This window comes from Geotrypetes seraphini, chromosome 2 (assembly GCF_902459505.1).
Source record: "Geotrypetes seraphini chromosome 2, aGeoSer1.1, whole genome shotgun sequence".
NCBI lineage: Eukaryota > Metazoa > Chordata > Amphibia > Gymnophiona > Dermophiidae > Geotrypetes > Geotrypetes seraphini.
In genome coordinates, this window is record NC_047085.1 from 73,685,768 (window position 1) to 73,710,294 (window position 24,527).

The 24,527-nt window shown below is 45.0% G+C and overlaps 1 protein-coding gene across 4 annotated transcripts in view; it reads right to left on the reverse strand.

Moving 5' to 3' along the window:
• Nucleotides 1-24,527, reverse strand: part of TP53INP1 (tumor protein p53 inducible nuclear protein 1) — a 93,865-nt gene that overhangs the window by 49,529 nt on the left and 19,809 nt on the right. For all 4 annotated transcript variants that reach the window (XM_033933182.1, XM_033933178.1, XM_033933181.1 and 1 more), the window contains one exon: nucleotides 13,617-13,869. In XM_033933182.1, the coding sequence (XP_033789073.1) occupies nucleotides 13,617-13,728 (112 nt within the window). In that variant the 5' untranslated portion in view covers nucleotides 13,729-13,869. The remainder of the gene's footprint in view (nucleotides 1-13,616; nucleotides 13,870-24,527) is intronic.

A 24,527-nucleotide genomic window follows, 5' to 3' on the forward strand; every position in this document is an offset into this window, starting at 1 on the left:
AAATCCCGCTTAGTAGAGGAGTCCAAGCCTCAGTTTTGAAATGAGATTTGGACCCAATTGATTTAAAGGCCAGCATTGGGGGGAGTATTTCCTGTTATAGCCCGAGGCAGTAGCCCATGTTCCCGAGAGGTAAGTTCGTAATGTAGAGATATATCATTAAGAATAATTTCTAGTGTTTTATTGCATACATTGAAAGTAAAGTACTAAGATAGTTGAACAGTGGATATAAAGATATGTGAACCACAGCTGCAAATTCACTGACATTTTTAATCATTTTTGCACTTTTTTATAGTGTTCTCCCTTCTGAAGGTGAATAGAGCTAACACATTGGTCACACATTCACATTTACAGCAGTGACACGCTGTACTAAAAAAGCAACCTTGTCTAAAGATAAGTAATAGATTTCTTATCTGGTGATGGTAATTATATGGACGAAGGCTAACCTGGGACTTGACTGTGACAATGATGGTCCCAGACTGGCGGCCCCCTACTTATGTTTTTCATATGAGCACTGGGGTTTAGCAGATCTGAGCACAGCACTTATATTAATGAATATTTGTTGAAGAAAGACCAGTTAAATGCAAATTGATTTTAATAAGAAAATTGGGGGAGCTGAGCCTGGCAAGCACGTGGCTACGTGCGGCTAGAGGAGAGCGCTAGCAGAGGGCAGATCGGAGGAGACAGAGAGGCCGGTGAAGGGAGGAGAACGAACCGGTGAGAGGGCTAGCGGGGCGAGAGAGGAAGGAGCAGGCAGCGGAGGAGTGAGTGGAGGCAGAGCGGAGGAGGCAGTGAAGCGGAGAGAGGACAGAGAGGGCGGCGAGTGGAGCGGAGGAACTCCAGAGTAGCAGAGCAGACCGGGAGAGAGGCAGACGGTACACGGAGAGGGGAAGAGGCGAGAGTTAGCTCCGCCTACCCCCCGACGTCACCAGACTAACTCCCCCCATAAAAGGTGAGGAGCCAACGAAGGAATCCACAGCGCTGGGCCAGCCAAGTAGTTGCAGGGCGAGCTGAGCCTGGCAAGCACGTGGCTACGTGCGGCTAGAGGAGAGCGCTAGCAGAGGGCAGAGCGGAGGAGACAGAGAGGCCGGTGCAGGGAGGAGAACGAACCGGTGAGAAGGCTAGCGGGGCGAGAGAGGAAGGAGCAGGCAGCGGAGGAGTGAGTGGAGGCAGAGCGGAGGAGGCAGTGAAGCGGAGAGAGGACAGAGAGGGCGGCGAGTGGAGCGGAGGAACTCCAGAGTAGCAGAGCAGACCGGGAGAGAGGCAGACGGTACACGGAGAGGGGAAGAGGCGAGAGTTAGCTCCGCCTACCCCCCGACGTCACCAGACTAACTCCCCCCATAAAAGGGGAGGAGCCAACGGCGCGCAGCGCTCGCCTTAGCGAGAGCGCCTTTGCGAAGGAGCCTTGCGAGGGAGCCAGAAACGTTAAGTAATTCACTTCTTTTCTCTTTTTTTTCCTTTTCTCTTTCTCTTTTCTCTTTCCTCTTTTCTCTTATCCACAGCAGGAGCACACCAGCACTTCACAGGAGCGATGGAGGACCCAGGATCCCAGAGGTACTTTCCGGTATACTGCACAGAGTGCAATATGTACGACTACCTCCCTTTGGGAAGGCGGGAGTACATATGCAGTCGGTGTCAGGAACTGGAAAGCCTGAGGATGGAGGTCGGCAGATTGAGGGTCAGGGTCCAGGAGCTAGAGGGACTGGAGGAACTGCGCACCACGGAGGAGACGAGCTGGTCTACCCAGAACACAGACGGAGCAGGCCCCATTGTGGACCAGGTGAGGGACCTCGAGAGATTCATTGAGGAGGCCTATAGGACGGTGGAGGAACGGGATCAGCAGCAGCACAGACGGATGTCGGTAGACGAGACCCAGGATCCACAAGGCGATACCGGGGAAGGACCTAGCGGAGGGACAACGCAAGAGGAGGAGACCGCGACTCACCAGGACCCCGAGGGAGAGGCACCACACTACACCGAGGACACGGACCTGAGGCAGAGGAGGTTGCTGAGGAAAGGGAAGTCTGCTATTGTGGTGGGAGACTCGATCTTGAGAGAGGTAGACAGTCACGTGGCTGGAGGAAGGGAGGACCGGCTAGTGACTTGTCTCCCAGGGGCCAAGACACGAGACATCACTGACAGGATTGAGAGGATCCTGGACGGAGCAGAGACAGAGGAGACTGCGGTAATAATCCACGTCGGAACAAACGATGTGAGCCGGAGGCATTTCAGCATGGACGCACTGACTGACCAGTTCAGGGTCCTGGGACGAAAGCTGAAGCGGAGCACTCGGAGGATAGCATTCTCGGAGATCCTGCCTGTGCCGAGAGCAGATGCAAAGAGGCAGGCAGACCTCCAAGCTGTGAATGCATGGTTGAGGAGATGGTGCCAGGAGGAGGGCTTCCGCTTTGTGAGGAACTGGACGTCCTTCTGGGGAAAGAGCAAGCTCTACCGGCGGGACGGCCTGCACCTGAGCACAGCGGGAACTAGACTACTGGCAGCCAATTTGAGGAAGGAGATCGAGAGGGCTTTAAACTGAGGAGAGGGGGAAAGCCGACAGCTGATCTGATGTTGACGCTTCGGACAACAGTATCCAGAACAGATGCTGAACGGGCTGACTGCAGGGAGGAAACAGAGGGACCGGAAGATCTCCAAATCAGACAGCGAGGGAAACATCAGGTAAAGGGAGCTTGCTGGGAGAAGACTAAGGGGCTTGTGGACACAGGGGGACTGGGTGTCATAAGGGCGAAAGCCGAGGGTAATATAGAGGTACCACAAGGCGAGGGGGATCAAACAGAGGCGCAAGGGATGATAGCCCAGGAGGGGGCCGGTAGGGCTAGAAATCCCAGAGGAAAAGCGGGGAAGTGGGGTGGCAGGAATGTGGGGAAGCTGAAAGCTAAGAAGGTAAAGGCTGAGGGTAAAGCAGAAACACAGAGAGCGGGAAAACTGCCAGAAATCCAAGGGCAAGTGGCCCAGGTAAATGCAGAGGTGGAAGAAAAACGACGGGACCTGCGATGCTTATATGCAAATGCAAGAAGCCTCACGGCCAAGATGGGTGAACTAGAAGTCGTGGCCAAGGGGGAGGACCTGGATATAATTGGAATTGTAGAAACCTGGTGGACAGAGGAAAATCAATGGGATGTAGCACTGCCGGGGTACAAGCTCTATAGGAGGGACAGGACCCACAAAAAGGGGGGAGGCATAGCACTATATATAAAGGACTCTATCCACTCGGTCGGGATGGATATGGCAACGAAGGCAGAGGGGCTGGAATCGCTGTGGGTCAAATTACCGGGAAACAAGGGTGCGGGCATAAAACTGGGGCTGTACTATCGACCACCTGGTACGCCAGAGGGAGTCGGACATGACTTGGAAGCAGAATTGAGACAGGAGTGCAAGACTGGAAGTGTTACAGTGATGGGGGACTTCAACTACCCAGGGATTGACTGGAGTACGGGTCACTCCAACTGCACTAGGGAGACAGGATTTGTAGAAACTGTGAAGGACTGCTTCATGGAGCAACTAGTCAAAGAACCGACGCAAGGGGGTACTACTCTTGACCTCATCCTAAACGGATTAGGGGGGCCTGCAAGAGGGGTAGAAGTGGGAGGACCACTAGGCAACAGTGACCACAACACGATCAGATTCACATTAGAAAGAGGGACACCCATAGTTAGGAGGACCGCAACAACTGCGCTGAACTTCAAGAAAGGGAACTATGTTGCTATGAGGGAAATGGTGGGGAGGAAGCTCAGAAAAATCTTTAGGATGGAGACTGTGGGAAGCGCCTGGACCCTATTCAGGGACACCCTGCAGGAAGCACAGAGAATGTACGTCCCCAATTTCAGGAAAGGCTGCAAGAACAAGCGATCAAAGGACCCGGTTTGGATGTCAATAGAAGTAAAGAGGGCGATAAAGGACAAAAAAGTATCTTTCCGGAGATGGAAAAAGGACCCAACAGAGGAAAATCACCAGGCGCATAAGAAATGCCAAAAGGAATGCCACCGGGAGGTTAGACAAGCAAAGGGGAAGTACGAAGAGGGGCTGGCCAGGGAGGCGAAAAACTTCAAGGCATTCTTCAGTTACGTGAAGGGGAAACGACCAGCGAGAGAGGAGGTAGGGCCGTTGGACGATGGGGACAGGAAGGGAGTGATTAAGGAGGAAAAAGAGGTAGCTGAGAGGTTGAACACGTTCTTCTCGTCGGTCTTCACGAGCGAAGACACATCTAATATACCAGACTCAGAGGAGCTCATGAGTGGGGAACAGGATGAAAAATTAGAGCACATAGAGGTAAGTAGGGAGGATGTCCTCAAACAGATAGACAGGTTAAAATGTGGCAAATCACCAGGCCCGGACGGGATCCACCCAAGGGTTCTGAAAGAACTAAGACAGGAAATAGCGGGCACAATCCAACATGTTTGCAACCTATCCTTGAAAACTGGTGAGGTACCAGAGGACTGGAAATTGGCAAATGTCACACCCATCTTCAAGAAGGGATCGAGGGGTGACCCTGGTAACTACAGGCCGGTGAGCCTGACTTCAATTATAGGGAAGATGGTGGAAGCCATGATCAAGGACGACATTTGCGAGCACATCGAGAGGAATGGCCTACTGAGAACAAGCCAGCATGGATTCTGTAAGGGAAGGTCGTGCCTAACGAACCTTCTGTACTTCTTTGAGGGAATAAGCAGTCGGGTGGACAATGGAGAGCCCATAGACATCATTTACCTCGACTTTCAAAAGGCTTTCGACAAGGTGCCACATGAAAGGCTACTTAAGAAGCTGTGGAACCACGGGGTGGGAGGGGATGTGCACAGATGGATCAAGCACTGGTTGTCGGGTAGACTGCAGAGGGTTGGAGTAAAGGGTCAATATTCTGACTGGCGGGGAGTCACGAGCGGTGTGCCACAGGGATCGGTGCTGGGGCCTTTACTCTTTAACATATTCATCAATGACCTGGAAAAGGAGGCTAAATGTGAGGTTATAAAATTCGCAGACGATACCAAACTGTGCGGCAGAGTTAGGACCAGGGAGGAGTGTGAGGACATGCAAAGGGACCTGGACAAGCTGGAAGACTGGGCAAACAAATGGCAAATGCGCTTCAACGTGGACAAATGCAAGGTCATGCATATAGGGAAAAAGAACCCGTTGTTCAACTACAAATTGGGGGGGGGTATTATTGGGAGACAGCAGACTCGAGAGAGACTTGGGTGTGCTGGTGGATGCATCACTGAAGCCATCTGCACAGTGTGCAGCAGCCTCGAAAAAAGCCAACAGGATGCTGGGAATCATAAAGAAGGGCATAGTAACCAGATCACGGGAAGTCATCATGCCATTGTATCGAGCGATGGTGCGTCCACATCTGGAATACTGCGTTCAGTTTTGGTCGCCACACCTCAAGAAGGACATGGCAGTACTTGAGAGAGTCCAAAGGAGAGCAACGAAATTGGTAAGAGGGCTGGAACACTGCTCATACGCCGAGAGGCTGGATAGGCTGGGGCTCTTCTCTCTGGAGAAAAGGAGGCTCAGGGGAGATATGATAGAGACCTTCAAGATCATGAGGGGCATAGAGAGGGTGGATAGGGACAGATTCTTCAGACTGAAGGGGAAAGCAAGTACGAGGGGGCATTCGGAGAAACTGAAGGGAGACAGGTTCAAAACAAATGCAAGGAAGTTTTTTTTCACACAAAGGGTCGTGGACACTTGGAATGAGCTACCGGAGGAAGTGATCAGGCAGAGTACGGTACAGGGATTCAAACAGGGATTGGACGGATTTCTGAGGGATAAAGGGATCGTGGGATACTGAGGGAGGAGCTGGGATGTAACACAAGTATAGGAAGTTAACCAGGAAATGAGTATAAACCAACCAGGTCGTGCATGTGCAAGACCGGAGGGCTAGGACTTCGATAGGAAGGCAGGACTTAAATGGGAAACCAAGGTGGCAGGGGAGCCCCTTCTGATGATTCAGACAGGTCTTGACCTGTTTGGGCCGCCGCGGGAGCGGACTGTTGGGCAGGATGGACCTGTGGTCTGACCCGGCAGAGGCACTGCTTATGTTCTTATGTTCTTAAAGCCTATAAATTTGATTTGAATAATTTGATATAAAAGCACAGGGAGTAGAATTGGTGTACTCCATAGTGTTTGGATTGAGATAAGTAGACCAGAACTGAACTCAATACTCCAGGTGAGGTCACACCATGGAGCGACACAGAAGCATTATAACATTCTTAGTCTTGTTAACCATATCTTTTAAAATAATTCCTAGCATCTTTGCTTTTTTGGCCGCCACCACACTTTGGGCGGAAGGTTTCATCGTATTGTTTACTATGACACCCAGATCCTATTCTTGGGCACTAACCCCCAAAGTGGACCCTAGCATCCAGTAACTGTGATTTGGGTTATTTTTCCAATGTGTATCACTTTGCATTTGTCCACATTAAATTTCATCTGCCACTTGGCTGCCCAGTCTTCCAATTTCCCAAGTTCTGCCTGCAGTTTTCACAATCTGCATGTGTTTTAACAACTTTGAACATCTGCAAATTTAATCACCTCACTTGTCGTTCCAATTTCCAGATCATTTATAAATAAGTTAAATAGCAATCTGTCAAGATAAAAGGAAGTCAAGGTAGCATACTCGAGTAGCTTGGATAGGAACTGAAGAAGGGAGACAGGGCAATAGCGAAGGTTTTTTGAGAAGTGTTACAGTGAAAATGGATAGGTTGAGGCAGTAGCGTACTAAGGGGGGGGGCGGTCCGCCCCGGGTGACAAGCCCTGAGGGGGTGCCTGGCCTTGCCGTTCAGTCCTCCCACCCCCGAAGGACCGCTCGCCCACCTGGCCTCCCTGTACCACCAAGAAGCAGCCAGCAGCGGGATCGCAACATCAGCGATCCCCGAGCTGCTTCGGCACTGCTTCCTGCGCCGCGGTCCCGCCCCTCCTCTGATGTCAGAGGAGGGGCGGGACCGCGGTGCAGGAAGCAGCTCCGAAGCAGCGCAGGGATCGCTGACATTGCGATCACGCTGCGGGGTGCTTCATAGGTGGTGCAGGGAGGCCAGGGGGGCTAGCGGTCCTTCGGGGTGGGGCAGGCAGTCGGGCAGGTAGGCAGGCCTTCAAGGGGGGGGGACAGGCAGGCCTTCAAAGGGGAGACAGGCAGACAGGCCTTCAAGGGGGGGGGACAGGCAGGCAAGTTTTCAAGGGAGGGACAGGCCTTCAAGGGGGGGAGACAGGCAGGCCTTCAAGGGGGGACAGGCCTTTGAGGGGTGCAGGCCTTCAAGGGGGGATAGGCCTTTAAGGGGATCAGGCAGGCCTTCAAGGGGGGGACAGGCAGGCAGGCAGGCCTTCAAGAGGGGATGCAGGCCTTCAAGGGGGGTGCAGGCCTTGGGGGGTGGGATGCAGACCTTTAAGGGGGGGGACAGGCCTTCAGGGAGGGGGGCCCTGGTGTAAAAATACACGGAGGGAATGGGGGGATTCAAAGAGACGCGCATATGCCGGACTTTGGGTGGGAAGAAATAATGGGTCTTAAAATAGAGAAGAGGGAGAGAGATGATGGACCATGGTTTTTAGAGAGGGAAGGAACAGAAAGGGAGAGAAGTTGGACACAAGGGATGGTGTGGAGGGGGGGTTAGAGATACTGGATAGGAGGGTAGTTGGGAAAAGAAAGGGAGAGATGGTGGACTCTGGGGTGGTGGGGAAGGAGGAGAGATTCTGGATGAAAGGGTAGTTAAGAAAAGATGGATCTGTGGAAGGAGATGAAAAAAGGATAGATGCCAGACCTCCTGGGGAGGGAAGGGAAACGGGAAGGACAGAGATGGCAGATGGATGGTTAGCATGCAGAAAGAAGGAAGAAGGAGACCCTGGCAAGCAAGTTATCAGAAGACAATCAGAGCCTTGGACCAACAAGATTTGAAAAATAACACTGCACAACAATTTTTTGGTTAAGTCTTGATTCCTGAAAAGTTTTTGGTGATTATGACAGGTACCAACTTGGTATGCTCAAATATGGTTTTGGTTTTACTGCATCACGTAAGAACTATGAGAAATAGACATTTTTATGTTTACTGACAATAAAATATATAGTCAAGTTTACGTTTCGCACAAGCGACTAAATGAAACAGAATTAAAAGTGTTTTGCTCCCGAGTTTCTTTTATATTCAGTGTCTGGTGCATCACGTTGTAGCATCCAACAATAGTCGGCAAGCATTGACGGATTCCAATTGCCCTGGTATCGTTTCTCCATCGTAGCTATGTCTTGATGAAACCTTTCACCGTGCTCGTCACTCACAGCACCGAGATTTGCGGGGAAGAAGTCCAAGTGTGAATGGAGGAAATGAATCTTGAGTGACATATTGCACTTCATTCTCTTGTATGCTTTGAGAAGTTTGTCTACCAGCTGAATGTAGTTTGGGGCTCTGTAATTGCCCAGAAAATTGTCAACAACGTCTTTCAAGGCTTTCCAGCCAATTTTTTCCGGCCCAACTAACAGATCTTCAAATCGCTTGTCACTCATAACATGTCTGATCTGGGGGCCAACAAAAATACCCTCTTTGATCTTGGCATCAGTTATTCTTGGGAACATCTGTCTTAAATAACGAAAACCTTCCCCTTCCTTGTTCATTGCTTTCACAAAATTCTTCATGAGTCCCAGTTTAATGTGAAGAGGAGGCAAAAATATCTTTGTCGGGTCAACAAGCGATTCATGTGCTACATTTTTCTGTCCTGGAACTAACTTTTTACGGAGTGGCCAGTTCTTTCTAGAATAGTGCGACTCTCTGTCTCGGCTGTCCCATTCGCAGATGAAACAGCAGTACTTTGTATAGCCAAGCTGCAGTCCTAGTAACAGAGCAACGACTTTGAGGTCTCCACAGATATTCCAGTTATACCTGGTATACTGGACATACTTTAGTAACATTTCCATATTCTCATATGTTTCTTTCATATGTGCTGCATAGCCAACAGGTACTGAAGGATAAACGTTGCCATTGTGCAACAGAACAGCTTTCAGGCTTAACATTGACGAATCAATGAAAAGACGCCACTCTTCCGGGTTGTGATCACAACCAAAGACCGAGAACAATCCTTCAATGTCACAACAGAAACAGAGACTGTCGACTTGTGCAAAAAATTTGGTTATATCATGATGCCGGTCTCGAAACACAGAAATTTTCGTACCTGGTGATAGCAAACACCATTCCTGCAGTCTCGAACCTAGCAGCTCAGCTTTTGCTTTTGACAGACCCAAATCTCTGACCAAATCGTTCAATTCGGACTGTGTTATCAGATGTGGATCGCCTGATGAGGATGGTTCAAAATCCGGGTCAATGTCACTGTTAGAACCCTGCACTGCAGTTTCTTCATCTGGTTCGTCTAAGGTCCAATCCTCTGGTGGTTTCGGAACTGGAAGACTGTCATCATGTGGCATGGGTCTCATTGCTGAAGGCAGATTAGGATATTCAATTGACTTCTTGTTTTTGGCAGAGAAACCAGACACATTAGTCAAACAGAAATAACAGTCCGTCACATGGTCTTTCTGTTCTCGCCATATCATCGGAACAGCAAATGGCATCGTCTTTCGAGTACCTCTGAGCCAGGCTCTCAGACTAACAGCACATGTCGCACAGCAAATGTGAGGCGCCCATTGCTTGTCTTGATCACCTATTTTGCAGCCAAAATACAGATGATAGGCTTTCTTTACAAGGGCAGTCATCGAACGTCTCTGAGGCGTAAGTGTATATTCCCCACAGATATAGCAGAATGTGTCGCGGCTGTTACGACACCGACGAGACATATTGCCCGACACCAAAACGTCTATAGCATCAAGCTTACTTACTGTTATATTGCTACAGCTACTATACTACTATACTTTACTATACTGATACTATATACACACACGGACTATCTATATTAACCAAATGAGCAGGATCGGTGTATGGAAGCCACCATTATAGCATGGTGAGACAGCGCAAGCTCGTTCAGACCTGCCCAGACATGCCCAGGATGTCATCTTCCATAAAACAGCTTCCAACCTGGCTAGATTTTATGCATGGACATACCCAGGCGGCACAAACCGTTGTTGATAAGACACTTATGGGAGAAAAAATTGTTTGCATCCAAATATAAGAAAAAATCACGACAAAATTGAAGATTTCTCTGAAATGGTACGTGATGGGTAATTTTTGATGTAATATTCATGATCAGCACCCAAAATTCTATAAGAAACACCCAGCAGTGTTCAGGAAGCAAAAACTTTGTTGTGCAGTGTAACCAGACAACAAAAGGTAGAAAAACTAATTTTATTTTCTGTTTTGTGATTACAATATGTCAGATTTGAAATGTGTATCTTGCCAGAGCTGGTGTTAGACTGCAAACGTGAGCTAGGATTTAACAGAGAGGAAAAGTCCTTTTTGTTTCTTTATTTTATTTACACCACAGCGCCAGTGTGGTTAGGAGAAGCCAAAGGGGGGTGAAAAAGCTATAAAATAAACCCACCAGGATGTTTGAAAAAACAAACAAACACCCAATTGGGCAGGAAAGTTGAATCGATAAACCAATTCAATAGGCTGAATCGAATCGAAATTTTTTTTTTTTTCTTGAATCGGGCAGCACTAGTTTGCGCTACTGTCTTAGACTTTAGGACCTGGGATTGGAGAGAAATGGCATCCTCAGTACTTTATAATGCAAGTGAAACGAGGATTTGGTCAGACTTTTGAAGGGTCTGCAGGAGAAAATTATTGTGTAGGCCGGGGACATGAGACAGCAGGAAACAGGAACTTTTCTTCCTTCTATTTTTGTGAATGGCAAGGCTGAGGATGTCGGAGAGTTCAGTTAAAATATGTGCTTTATAAGAAAATATAATAATGTGTTTTATAAAGTTTATAAGCATTGCTGGCCTACCCGGTGAGGTGTTCCTAATGGTGGTGATGGTGGCAGCAGCATGTCAATGTGTTGAGAGGAAGAGGTGGTCTGGGAAATTCTGCTGAGCAAACTCCGGGCCCATTTCCACCCCCCAGTTAGTTCACTCCATTCAACTGGTTCACACACTGAGTGGGTCTTTGGGTGTTGTGCCTGGGTAGTTGTTTTGGGATCTCTTCCAGTGGTTTGTCAGTATCTCCTTCTGGTCCAAGGAAGGAAACTTTGTTAACCTTAGCATTGACCTTCAGAATATGTTTGTAACAGCGCTGCTTGTGTGGCATTAGACTATGTAGTGATCGAAAGAAAAAACCAGACCTTTGCACATTTTTGCACTATATGGTAGGTGTATGAGGAGATTCACATTTCCTGCACAGCTAAGTCCTTGTGAAGTTACCTTGTTCTTTCTGTATTTGACATCTAGCAAGGTCTCTGTTTGGAAGGAAAGATCTAAGCTTAAAAATGAAGTGGCCAGAAATTATGGTAAAAGCAGATAGCATTGCTGATTTTAAGAAAGGTTTGGACAAATTCCTGGAGGAAAAGTCCATAGTCTGTTATTAAGACATGGGGGAAGTGTCTGCTTGCCCTGGATCGGTGGCATGGAATATTGCTACTCTTTGGGTTTTGACCAGGTACTAGTAACCTGGATTGGTTACCATGAGAATGGGCTACTGGGCATGATGGACCATTGGTCTGACCCAGTTAGGCTATTCTTATGTTAGGTTCTCATCTGTAGGGGCCTGTGTTTTCACTTTTTATTTTAATGTATTTTTTTTCTGGAAACTTATCAGTGTTTTTTATAATGGAAGAGAATTGATGTGTGTGGAATGGGAGGGGGGTAACTAATTTCTTCAGCTAAATAATTAAATCCACTTCAACCAGACATAGGAGAACTCGCACACCATTTACACACCCTTCAACCAAAATCGTCAAAAGAAAAAAAACTGTTTGACAGCCTCCTAACGCTCGACCCCCAACTCTAAAACCTATTGACCTCGACCACAAACTACAAAACCTTCAAAAAAGAAATAAAAACCCTTCTATTCAAAAAACACATAAAACCAAACTAACACAATCAGAACTGTCCCAAGCATCACCTGCAACTACTCCATATGTACTTCTGATGTCATGACAATTTAGACATAATTTATGTTATGTTTGGATTAATGGTTACATATATGAGGTTCAATAAAAGTAAATTTTCAGTGCCTGTTTCTATTATGACCATTTATTTTTCATGATTATTACAAAAAATATTTTTTTACATGGGGGGGGGGGGTCAAAAAATGATGGGCCCCGGGTGCCACATACCCTAGGTACGCCACTGGGTTGAGGATATAGCAGGTGGGAGAGATAACAGTATGTGACATCAGGTCAAGTAGAAAGGTGGGAATAGGGTCTGAGGAGCATGTAGTAGGCTTGGCTGAGGACAGAAATTGTGTGGTTTCTTCCTCTGTGATTTCAGAGAAGGAAGAAAAGTCTGCAATAGTTGACGGAGGGTCGAGAGGGTGGGACCAGGTAAGCGGAGCTTCCTGAGTTGTTTGAGTGAAAGAAGAAGGGGTGGTGTGAGCTTGAAAGCCAGGAGAGTTGATGGTGGTTCAGGGAGAAGGATGGGACTGCAGTGAATTCAAGGGCGATCTTGTGAACCTCGTCATGAAAGTATTCAGCCATTGTCTGGGGAGAGAAAGAGGTGAGCTTTGATAGAGGCTCCAATGGATGGAACCTAGGCACAATAGTGGGCAGAGCTCTGTGTTTCTGGCCCAGAAATGTCTAAGAAAAAGAACAATTTAAATTAAATCATTAATTTATAGAGAGTGTATGGTTGGGAAGACTGAATGGACCGTTTGGGTCTTTATCTGCTATCATTTACTATGTTACTATGTATGTTGTATTATATTTTCTATTCGAATTTCAGTGCTGTTAACTATATTTTTGAAACTGTTTCATGGTAGTCCTATTATTAAGTTTCAATTTGCTGATTTTGAGCTTACTTCATTCATTGTATTTATGTTTATAGTTGGTCTTTTTACTACTCTTATGCTGTTAACAAAATTATTTTTTTATGTTGATTTGTACTTGCTGTATGTCGCCTTGGGTGAATCTCTTCATAAAGGCAATAATTTAATAAATGGCAACTGGTCTTGTACTTCCTATCCTGGAGAACAAAGGCTAGAGGGGCAAGAATCAAAATAAAAGGAAACCCAAAGGGGAAAAAATGGGAATATAGTACCTCAGAGACAATGCTGTATGCTGCCATTAATATCTCTAGTTCAGGCTTTCCATACTCTGAGTTAGCTGAAGTTGAGAAGTCATGGTCATTATTAAGTTAGCCTAAGTTAGAATTCATGGTACAGGGCTCTGAAAGGAGCTTAGGAGCATGACTCATGTCTCAGAACTGCTACTGCCAACATCAGACTAGGAATAGTTGGAAGTAAAGTCTATAAAATAAGGAAATCCCCAGGTAGTTTTGGGATGTGTGATCATGATGCTAGAATACCATGGTGCTGAGTTGAGACAATGAATAAAAAGGGAAACCAGACCAAAAACAAACAGAAAACCACCACATACAAACTTAACAAAAAAAAAAAAATTAAGAGACAAATCCAGAGGTAGCAAAATAAACTTAGAAGGAAAAATGGTTTTGCCCTAGATCCTATAAAAATAAAATTTAAACAAATATAAGTGGAAAATATATTTTTAAAATCATAAATACTTACTTATTAAGTCAACAAGAATCCATTCATCATCATCTTCTTTTTCACTAAATTCAAGATCCTGGTCACAAGTATCATTGACTTCTTCTGCAAGCATGTTAAGCCTCTGGAGCATTCTTAAGGCACAATGAATAATTTTGGCTAATCACTGCTTATGTCCTGTTTTAGTAACCAACTGAAGAAAGTAATGTGCATAAACGTTCTCAGCTCTGGTATGATACGATTCTCATTTTCTGTAAACAACTTATTGAAAGCCCTGCAAGAAAATAAAAAGTGAAGCATTTTAATAATTAGTATTTGTCATTAGATGCATGCATAATTTTATGCATACACACATTTGGCGGTCCTTTTACTAAGCTACAATATGATGGAAGATTAGGTCCTTAAGAACATAAGAATTGCCATACTAGGACAGATCAATGGTCCATCAAGTCCAGTATAATGTTTCTAACAGTGGCCCTGAATCTGTAGGTAGTGCATCTTCACCTGCAAGGAATGCAGAAGGAATCATCTACATTTTCAGCATCGTCTCCCTACATCACTGGTCACTGCCCTCTCTCCTCAGTTTGTACCAAAGCAGAGATAACTCCAGAGAAAGAGGAGAAATAACAAGAAGGGACACAGGGAACTCTCCATTCACATGCTTTTGATCTGCTCTGCAAGAAAATGGAGGTTGAGAAAGCAAATAGAATGTTAGGAATTATCAGGAAAGGAATGGAAAACAAAGATGAAAACGTTATGTTTAAATATTTTTTATTAGAAGTAAAAAAACCACAAACATATAATGGCAGTATAACAAAAAAAAAATTTTTACACTCTTATGTCCTCCATGACTGCAAGAAAATCCCCCGCTCTACAGACCCCCACCAGACGCCCCAAAAATCCAACACCACAAGAGATAACCAAGGTCAGACAGGTGGGTTAGGAAACAATTGCAGCCTGTTCATAATATGACTATGACTCCCTGAAGACAAAATGTTCAAGTAAGGAGTCCAAATATTGACAAAGTCTCTACTTCTGCAGCAGGAGGAGTATGCCATCTGGGCCTTCCATCCCATCAATTCATGCAACTTGTTTCTCCAGTACCAGAAGGAGGGAAACCATGAATTCAAAATACATTACTTCCCCAGGATATAACATTTACTCAAAAACAGTTTTTCTGTCGATGTATACACAGCAAACGGGGAAAAATGAGCAAATAGCATATGAAACACAGAGATAGGAACAAGAACATGCAAAAGCTGCTGCAGAAAAGAGGCCAAAGCCCCCCCAAAACCCTGAATACCTTCACATAGCCAAAGACCATGAAAATAAGAATTCACCTCAGTAATGCACTTGGTACAAAATCGGTTGTCCACACAGCCCATATGATAGGCTTGACTTTGGGAAACATACGCTCTCAATAAGGTTCTATAATGGCATGCCCAGAGTTCAGCACTATGGACATGAACAGGAATACATTCAAGAGCTCTGAGCAAGAGGTTCCCTCCAAGCGCCCTCCATAAATCCTGCTGCCAAGCCCCTAGTATAGTAGAAAAATCCTGAGAGGGACCAAGGGCACCAAGCTGCCTATGAAAAAACAAACAAACAAACGAGACTTTGGGCTCGGGATCCGCCTCCACCCCAAAAAGGCACAAAAACGGATCCCAAAATCCAAAGATAAAGAGCCCACAGGTAGAGACCCCATATAATGTTTCAATTGACAATGTGCGTAAACAAGCCCAGGATGGGATAAGCCTCTCTGCAGCAACTCATGACAGGACAGGAGCTGCCCATCATCCCACAAGACATGGGAGAGGAACTCGAGAACCCCGCCCTCCATTTGCCAAAAACCAAAGGAGAAAGCCCCGGGGGAAAAGAGAGAGATTATCCACCAGAGGTAGCAAAACACTAATCTGAGGATCCTGATGCCACAGTAGTAGCAAGCGCTGCCACACCACCCAAAGAGGTCTAAACAGTATACTATTTCTGCTCAGTTGAGGTATCTCCACCAACCAGTCATGCAGAAGAGAAACAAGGTGAACAGGATAAAAATAATCCCGTTCTAGAGAAGTATCAGTATACAGGGCAGTACCCAAAACCCAATCCCGAATATGGCGTAAGATACAAGCCTGGTTGTACAAAGCAATATTTGGTACGCTGAACCCCCCCCCCCCCCCCCGATCCCAGGAGCCCAACAGCAGAGACCAACGCACCTTTAGTTTCCTGGCCCCCCCAACAAAACTTGGATAGTAAAAAGTATAAGGTCCGAATATCTTTCTGCAAGAGACAGAAAGGGAGCGTCTGGAGAACATAGATCCACTTAGGGAACAGAACCATCCGAAAAAGTTGTACTCTCCCCATCTATGAAAGCGGCAGCTCCCACCAGGTAGCCAAAAGAGAGCTAGTGATGGAAAGCAAACAATCCACATTCAAATGCTACAGCTGCTGAACGTTCATAGATAACAGGATCCCCAAGTATCGAAAAGAAGACCCAGTCCATTTCAACGGGAATGCCCCCCCCCCCACAGGACCTCCAAAGGTATTCAGAAGAGGCCATCACCTCTGATTTACCCAGATTCATCACAAAACCAGAAAAGTCCCCATATTTTTGAACGCTTTCTAATAAAGTAGACAGGGACCGGTGCGGGTTAGTCAAAAAGACCAGAAGGTCATCTGCAAAAGCCGCAACCTTAAAATGGGTGGCACCCAACTTAAGGCCAGTGATATCTGCAACTCCCTAATCAAAGGGTCCAAGGAAAGCGCAAATAAGAGCGGTGACTAGGGCAGCCCTGCCGAGTACCCCGACGAATCATAAAGGGAGATGATAGGCCCCCATTGACCAAAATCTGTGCCGCCAGATAGCATTTAAAAAAAAAAAATCTCACCATCTCTCACCATTTTTGAACCTGGAAGACATCTTTCTTTTCTTTTCAAAAATGTCCCGGCTAGATGTTTTGTCCGACTAGATGTCTAATTTTATTTTTGTCACCACAAAGGCAAAAAAGCAAAAACCTAAGATTGCCAAAACCTTGAATGTAAAATATCAAAAAATAATTCAGCAATCACTATATAGAGTGAAAAAAATCTCTCACCATAGATGAAACCTACTACAAGATGGCTGATGCAATGTAATATGGAATATATAAAGAAAATATCCAAATCAAACTTAGAAATTTAAAGAACATTAAAGAACAGACCTTAGTACTAGGGAACAGAATTTTTTATAAAATCTCCCGGGCTGACAACTCATATGGGAACAAACCCTATGATCTAAAATGAGTTTGCCCCGTACATCATAATGTCCGTTCCTTAAAGTGAAAATTATAAGTGAAAAATCACCATTCACCCTGGCGGCAGTGGCGTGGGGGAGGGCAGGAAGGAAGGAAGAAAGAAAGAAAGGAGGGGGGGGACAGGGAGCCAGAAACAAAGCAAAAAATGGGACACGGAATCAAAGAAAGACAGACAGAGAAAGAAAGAAAAAGTTGGGGGAGGGAATGAGGTCTGGAGGAGAGAAAGCATACAGGAGGCTGAAAGAAGAGAAGAAATATTGGATGCATAGTCAGAGACTGATGAAATTACCAAACAAAGATAGGAAAATGATTTTATTTTCAATTTAGTGATTGAAATGTGCCAGTTTTGAGAAAGAAAAGATATTAAACTTTAAATGCGAGGGCTGCAGAAAAAATAGAGCACTTGGAGGGCCGCAGAAAAAATAGTTAATGTCTTATTAAAGAAATGACAATTTTGCATGAGGTAAAACTCTTTATAGTTTATATATCTTTCCTTTTAACTGTTAAAGGAAAGTTTTATAAACTATAAAGAGTTTAACCTCATGCAAAATTGTCATTTCTTTAATAAGACATTAACTATTTTTTCTGCGGCCCTCCAAGTACCTACAAATCCAAAATGTGGCCCCACAAAGGGTTTGAGTTTGAGACCACTGCTCTATAGTGATTGCTGAATTATTTTTTGGTATTTTACATTCAAGGTTTTGGCAATCTTAGGTTTTTGCTTTTTTGCCTTTGTGGTGACAAAAATAAAATTAGACATATAGTTGGACAAAACATCTAGCTGGGACATGTCCAGTCTTGAAAAATACATCTAGAATATTTTTTTTCAAAAATCGTTTATCTGGACGTCCAAGCCATTGATCGTCCAAACCACTAGTACGTCTATCTTTATACCACATTTTCAACCAAAAATTCGTCTAAGTCCCAAATATCCAGAAACAAGACCATTTGGATGTGGGAGAGGCCAGACATGGCAACAGAGCAGTGGGGCACCTTACAAGGCACTGTTGTGAACGTCACAAAGGGTACCACATAAACATCTCACCAGAACTCCCTTATAGGATATGGTGAGCCCCCCAAAACCCACTATACCCACCTGTCTACAACCCCAATAGCCCTTATGGCTGCAGGTGGCACCTATACGACAGGACAGTAGAGTTTGGTTTTTTTTAATGGGCTCACATTTTCCACCATGAATGTAGTGGTTAAGAGTGGCTTATGGGCCTGTGTCCTCCTCTCTATGGTGCACTAGCCCACCCCCAGGCTACTTAAGACATCTCTATGCAGCTCTACTAGGCTTTCCTATAGCAGGTGCTGATATTCCGGAGACAGGTATGAACATTTTTATTCTGATATTTGTGGCATTATGAGGGGGGTCAGTGATCACTGGGGGAGTATGTGGGGGTCTTTACGTTGTCTCTGTAGTGGTTAACTGGTCACTTTGGATAATAGAGAATGACACAGGGACTCAATTTCCCCGTCCCCGTGAGTTTTGTTGCTGTACCTGTCCTTTTCCTGATTTTAAAGTGTTTGAGGCTTGTGCAGATGAGGATGGAGCTTGCAGGAATGAGTTAGGGACAGAATGGGAAAATGAGCTCCCGCAGGGACAGAAAAAAAATTGTCCCCGTGTCATTCTCTATTGAATACCTTTTTGCCACTTATACCTGCTTTTACATAGTTTATAAGTCACAAGGTATAAGTTTCGTCCAGGAAGTTTTGTGAAACCTTCGGTTATCCCTGCAGAACGACCAAGTAGGTCGGCCCACACCACTCCTCCAGATATGCCCCTTTCAGCTCTGGGCACACAGCAGCATTCAGAGGCCTAAAAAGTTTACCCCCCCCTATTCCCTCTCCGACATCCTGAGTCTGCCCCATCTACTCCTACATCCAGCATCTGCCCCCTCTCTTCCCTCCATCATCTGCCCCTCTTCTCCCTCCCACATCCAGTGTCTGCCCCTCTTCCCCCTCCCATATCCAGTGACTACCCTTTCTCTCCCCCTCATCTAGCATCTTTCCCCTGTCCCCCATCCCCCATCCAGCGTCTACCCCTTCTCTTCCCCATCCCACATCCAGCATCTGCCCTCTCTACTCCTATATCCAGCATCTTCCCCCTCTCCCCCTAATCCAGGATCTGCCCCTTTCATTACACTCCCAACATCCAGCATCTGCCCCCTCTCTTCCCCATCCAGCATTTGCCCCCTCTCTTCCCCCTCCTCCAGTATCTCTTTTCTTCAGCCCCCATTCCAGCTTCTTCTTCCCCCATCTCACATCCAGTGCCCACCCCTTTTCTCCTCCCACCCACATCCAGGGTCTACCCCTTATTTCCCCCTCCCACATTCAGCATCTATCCCTCTCCTCCTTATCCAGCATCTGTCCCCTTTCCCCCAAAATCCAGGGTCTGTCCCCTTGCTTCCTCCTTCGTCTCGCTCACCCACTGCCCCTACTACCAATGCTGATGTTCCCCAGACTAGCAGTAGTAGCAAAACAAAGAAAAATAAGCTAGGGGACTGCACTGTTCCTCCTCATGGCTGCTGGCTCTGCCTCTGAACAAGCGATGTCAGGAGTTGGTAGACCCAGCAGCTGTGAGGAGGAAGAGTGCAGCCCTGCAGCTTCTTTTTCTTTGTTCCTCAGCTGTAGCATTGCGATGACTGCTTCTGTGGGGAGATCCTGCAGATTTTGGGGGGTGCCATGGCATCTGTGAGCCCCTCATAGAGGTCCTTTTTTTTAATCACCTACTTAAGTTGTCTTGATCACAGGACATCCAACCTTAGGATGTCCAACTTTGTTTGCCATTTTTGATCACAAAACATCCAAATCCAGACCATTTCGATATGAGAAGGACCAGTATTATAATGGACTGGCCACATATCAATAGAGCAGTGGGGCCTTAGAGGGCACTGCTGTGAACTTCACATAAAAGGTGACAGAAGTACATCTCACCATAACCCCCTTCTAATGTATGGCGAGTCCTCAAACTTCCCCAAAACCTACTATACCCACCTGCTTACTACCCCAATAGCCCTTATGGCTGCAGGTGGCACCTAAATGGTAGTATTTTGGTGGGCTCACACTTTCCACAATAAATGTAATGGCTAGTGGCTTATTGGCCTGGGTCCTCTCTGTGGCTCACTAGCCCACTCACTATGCTACTTAAGACCTAGGATGTCTATTAGAATTTTCCATGCCAGATGCTGCTATTCTAGAGTCAGGTTTATAGAGTTTCATTCAAATTTTGGAGGGGTGGGAGGGGGTCATAACTTAATCCCTTCCAGTGGTCATCTAGTCAGTTTGGGTACCTTTCAAAGCTTTTAAAACAGGTCTAACTCCGAACATCTAACTTCCATCCAGGACATCTTGGGAAAAGTTTGATTATTACCACAAGACAGCCAAGTATGAGCCTGCCCAAAGCCAGCCTAGAACATGCCCCCTTTAGTTTTGGATGCAAAGTGGCAAGAAATCTAGAAAGATGGTTTCAAAAACTAGCACTTGGATGCAACATCCAAGTGCCATTTATGCCATTTTTTGGATATCTTATTGTTTTGAAAATGTCCCTAACAATGAACATGTAGTAGAACCAGAAAAGCAATTTGGTGCATTGTCTTTAATTTTGTAAAGCCAAGGTTGCTGAGAGAAGTATGCAGACAAGCTGCAAACCCCTTCCTACGTATCTCTATCCTCAGGCTATAAAACAGGTCTAAATTCAGGATATCTATCCTTAGTGAATAATTATGTTTATTTGCATTAGGTAACTATCATAATATGCAAATCATACACTTATGTTAAAAACCAAACCAGTTTACAACCCTCAGGGACTGAGCTGTACACTACTGTCATTAATTAACACAAACATCATGCAATTACAGTCAGTATTTCAAACTTGCCCTCATTTTCCTCACACCAGCAAATATAGCCAGCAACTGCTTCTTCATAAATAACCATTTCCTTAACTACACTAAGATAATTTTGGCAGCACTATTCATGTTTCAGATGTGAAATTACCAGGACATTTCACATCTAAACCATATACAGTGCTATTCTACAACACCTCAGCATCACCCCGTTTTACTAAGGTGCGCTAACCGATTAGCACACGCTAATCAAATTAGCGCGCGCTCAATGCTAACGCATCCATAGACTAACATGCACGTGTTAGATTTAGCGCGCACTAATCGGTTAGCACACCTTAGTAAAACAGGGCCTAAATGTCTAAGCGATGAAATGTCAAAAGGCAGGAGTTTCGGAGGCATGTCATGGGTAGTAGTGAATCTGGGTAGAGTACATCCATGTTGGTGCTGACTGGAGGAGAGCCAGCCACTACAAGAGTCAGCCTGATTGCCTTCTCTGTCCACCTAGATCTCTTTTTCACCCCTATTGATCCCACCCCTGCCACAATACATCTGGAGCTCACTCATATTCTCTCTGTGCTGGTTAACTCTACAAAACCATCTTCTGCAACTAATGACATGGGGACAAGTATCTGTGGTTAACTGTGGGGCAGGGATGGGGACGAATATGTTCCCTTGTCATTCTCTAAAAATTTGAAACTAGTATCAATTTGTATAAACTTACAGATCTTAAACAACTGATAACTGAATTCAATGATTAAAAAAAAAACTGTGGAAGCTACTTTTGGATTTAAATGAACTACTGTTAAATGGCATCATTTGTGTCTTGTCTGCCTTTGGTGTGGCAATAAGAGTCTTGTCTGTTGATCAGACTTCTACCATCTACAACATCCTTCCATCATGTGATCAGCTGCTCAAACATCTTACTATTACTTGCTGAAATCAAGGAGCATTTCCAACATTTAGACACATTGTCCTGTTCAACCACTACAGTTTAGGTTCTCTTCTACATCCATGTCTGAAAAACAATCCAATATAAAAACAAAAGGTAACAATCTTTAGGAAGGTTGTACCAAAACCATACTGAAATAAAAGGCTCTATTTGTGTATAGAATATTGTCACTTTTATACTTTAAAAAGATTGAAATGACAGAACTGGGTGGGATCGATACCACAGTGGTCGACCCAAAGCACAGTTGGCTTCATCTCTGGACGGCAGCAGCATAATGGTATGAAGTAAGCAATCCTTACTGAAGGATCTTGGATACAGAAAAGCATTTAGACAGAAAAGTATCTAGACAGAAATTAAGTTCATCCTTACTGCATTTTAGTAGAGTCGATGAATTTTTGCAATTCATCAGGATCTGAGTAAGTGGTAGTCTTATTGTTGTAGATTATTTTCATCCGCACGGGATAAAGGAGGCTGAATCTTGCGCCAATGTCTTTTAAATCTTGTTGTTGTTGCTGGAGAAAGGATTTCCAGCGCATTGCAGTTGACTTTGGTAGAGAGAGATTAGAGAAACTGGGCCTCTTTTCCCTTGAAAAGAGGAGACTGAGAGGGGGCATGATAGAAATATTCAAGATACTGAAGGGAATAGACTTAGTAGATAAAGACAGGTTGTTCACCCTCTCCAAGGTAGGGAGAACGAGAGGGCATTCTCTAAAGTTAAAAGGGGACAGATTCTGTACAAACGTAAGGAAGTTCTTCTTCACCCAGAGAGTGATGGAAAACTGGAACGCTCTTCCGGAAGCTGTTATAGGGGATTCAAGACAAAGTTAGACAAGTTCTTGCTGAACCAGAATGTATGCAAGTAGGGCTGGTCTCAAGGCACTGGTCTTTGATCTGGGGGCCGCCATGGGAATGGACTGCTGGGCATGATGGACCACTGGTTTGACCCAGTAGCAGCAACTTTTTTTTTTTTTTTATTAATTCTTTGATTATTCATTATAATAACAAATATTCACGAATATCCATCAAAATCTGTATACAAGATACAATTTAACCTATACAGGAAATTAATCATCCATGATATAGTCCACATTATAATGGTCGCCAGTATTAAGTAAGAAGTAAAAATCTGTCTATCATTTAACATAGCAGGCAGTAATTGGCTAATCCATATAGATAATACACTATCCTTCAATATAAATAAAGTTATTAATAATAGAAATTATACTTTCAGCAAAAGTTTTCTTTTGATAAAGTCTTCTAACTGGACCGGTTCAAAAAAAGTATACTTATCACTTCCTTACGAGACTAAGCATTTGCACGAAAATTTAAGAAAGAATGTAGCTCCAGCTGCTACCACCTTAGGTTTTAGCTGGAGGAATTGCTTCCTTTTAAACTGAGTTTGTCTAGAGACATCTGGAAAAATTATCACACATTGGCCACAAAACAGGTCTTGTTTTTTCAAGAAATATAATTTCAAAATAGCCTGTTTTTCCATCTCTGTTTTGAAGACCACTAATAAGGTTGCTCATTTATCAATTATATCCTTAGAGCAGTGATTCCCAACCCTGTCCTGGAGGAACACCAGGCCAATCGGGTTTTCAGGCTAGCCCTAATGAATATGCATGAGAGAGATTTGCATATGATGGAAGTGATAGGCATGCAAATTTGCTTCATGCATATTCATTAGGGCTAGCCTGAAAACCCAATTGGCCTGGTGTTCCTCCAGGACAGGGTTGGGAACCACTGCCTTAGAGAATTCAAGAACATAAGAACATAAGCAATGCCTCTGCTGGGTCAGACCTGAGGTCCATCTTGCCCAGCAGTCCGCTCACGCGGCGGCCCAAAAGGTCCAGGACCTGTGCAGTAATCCTCTATCCCCTTTTCCAGCAGGAAATTATCCTATCCTTTCTTGAACCCCAGTACCATACTCTGCCCTATTACGCTCTCTGGAAGTGCATTCCAGGTGTTCACCACACATTGGGTAAAGAAGAACTTCCTAGCATTCGTTCTGAATCTGTCCCCTTTCAACTTTTCTGAATGCCCTCTTGTTCTTTTATTATTCGAAAGTTTGAAGAATCTGTCCCTCTCTACTCTCTCTATGCCACAGGTGTCAAAGTTGGTCCTCGAGGGCCAGAATCCAGTCGGGTTTTCAGGATTTCCCCAATGAATCTGCATGAGATCTATTTGCATGCACTGCTTTCAATGCATATTCATTGGGGAAATCCTGAAAACCCGACTGGATTCCGGCCCTCGAGGAGGGACTTTGACACCCCTGCTCTATGCCCTTCATGATCTTGTAAGTCTCTATCATATCCCCTCTAAGTCTCCTCTTCTCCAGGGAAAAGAGACCCAGTTTCTCCAATCTCTCAGCGTATGAAAGGTTTTCCATCCCCTTTATCAGACGCGTCGCTCTCCTCTGAACCCTCTCGAGTAACGCCATGTCCTTCTTAAGGTACGGCGACCAATATTGGATGCAGTACTCCAGATGCGGACGCACAATCACCCGATACAATGGCAGGATAACTTCAAACTATCAGGTGAAACAAGTTTATCCATTTCACCTTCTTCAAGTATTTCTTTAGACACTCTTGGAATGTAACTAATTCAAGGTTATCTAATTCAAGGTTATCCACTTTAGTATAATACAATATATCCCTCAAATACATTTCCAAGAGTTCCAATGAAGACAAGTAATGTATTAAGGGAAAATTTAATAAACGAAGGTTTTTAGCCCTTAAGGAATTGTCTAATTTTCTAACTTAGTGTGAATCAACATACCATCTTTAATATTAGAAACAGCATTTACTTGTAAAGTATTAACAGCTTGATCTAATTTTTCTAACTT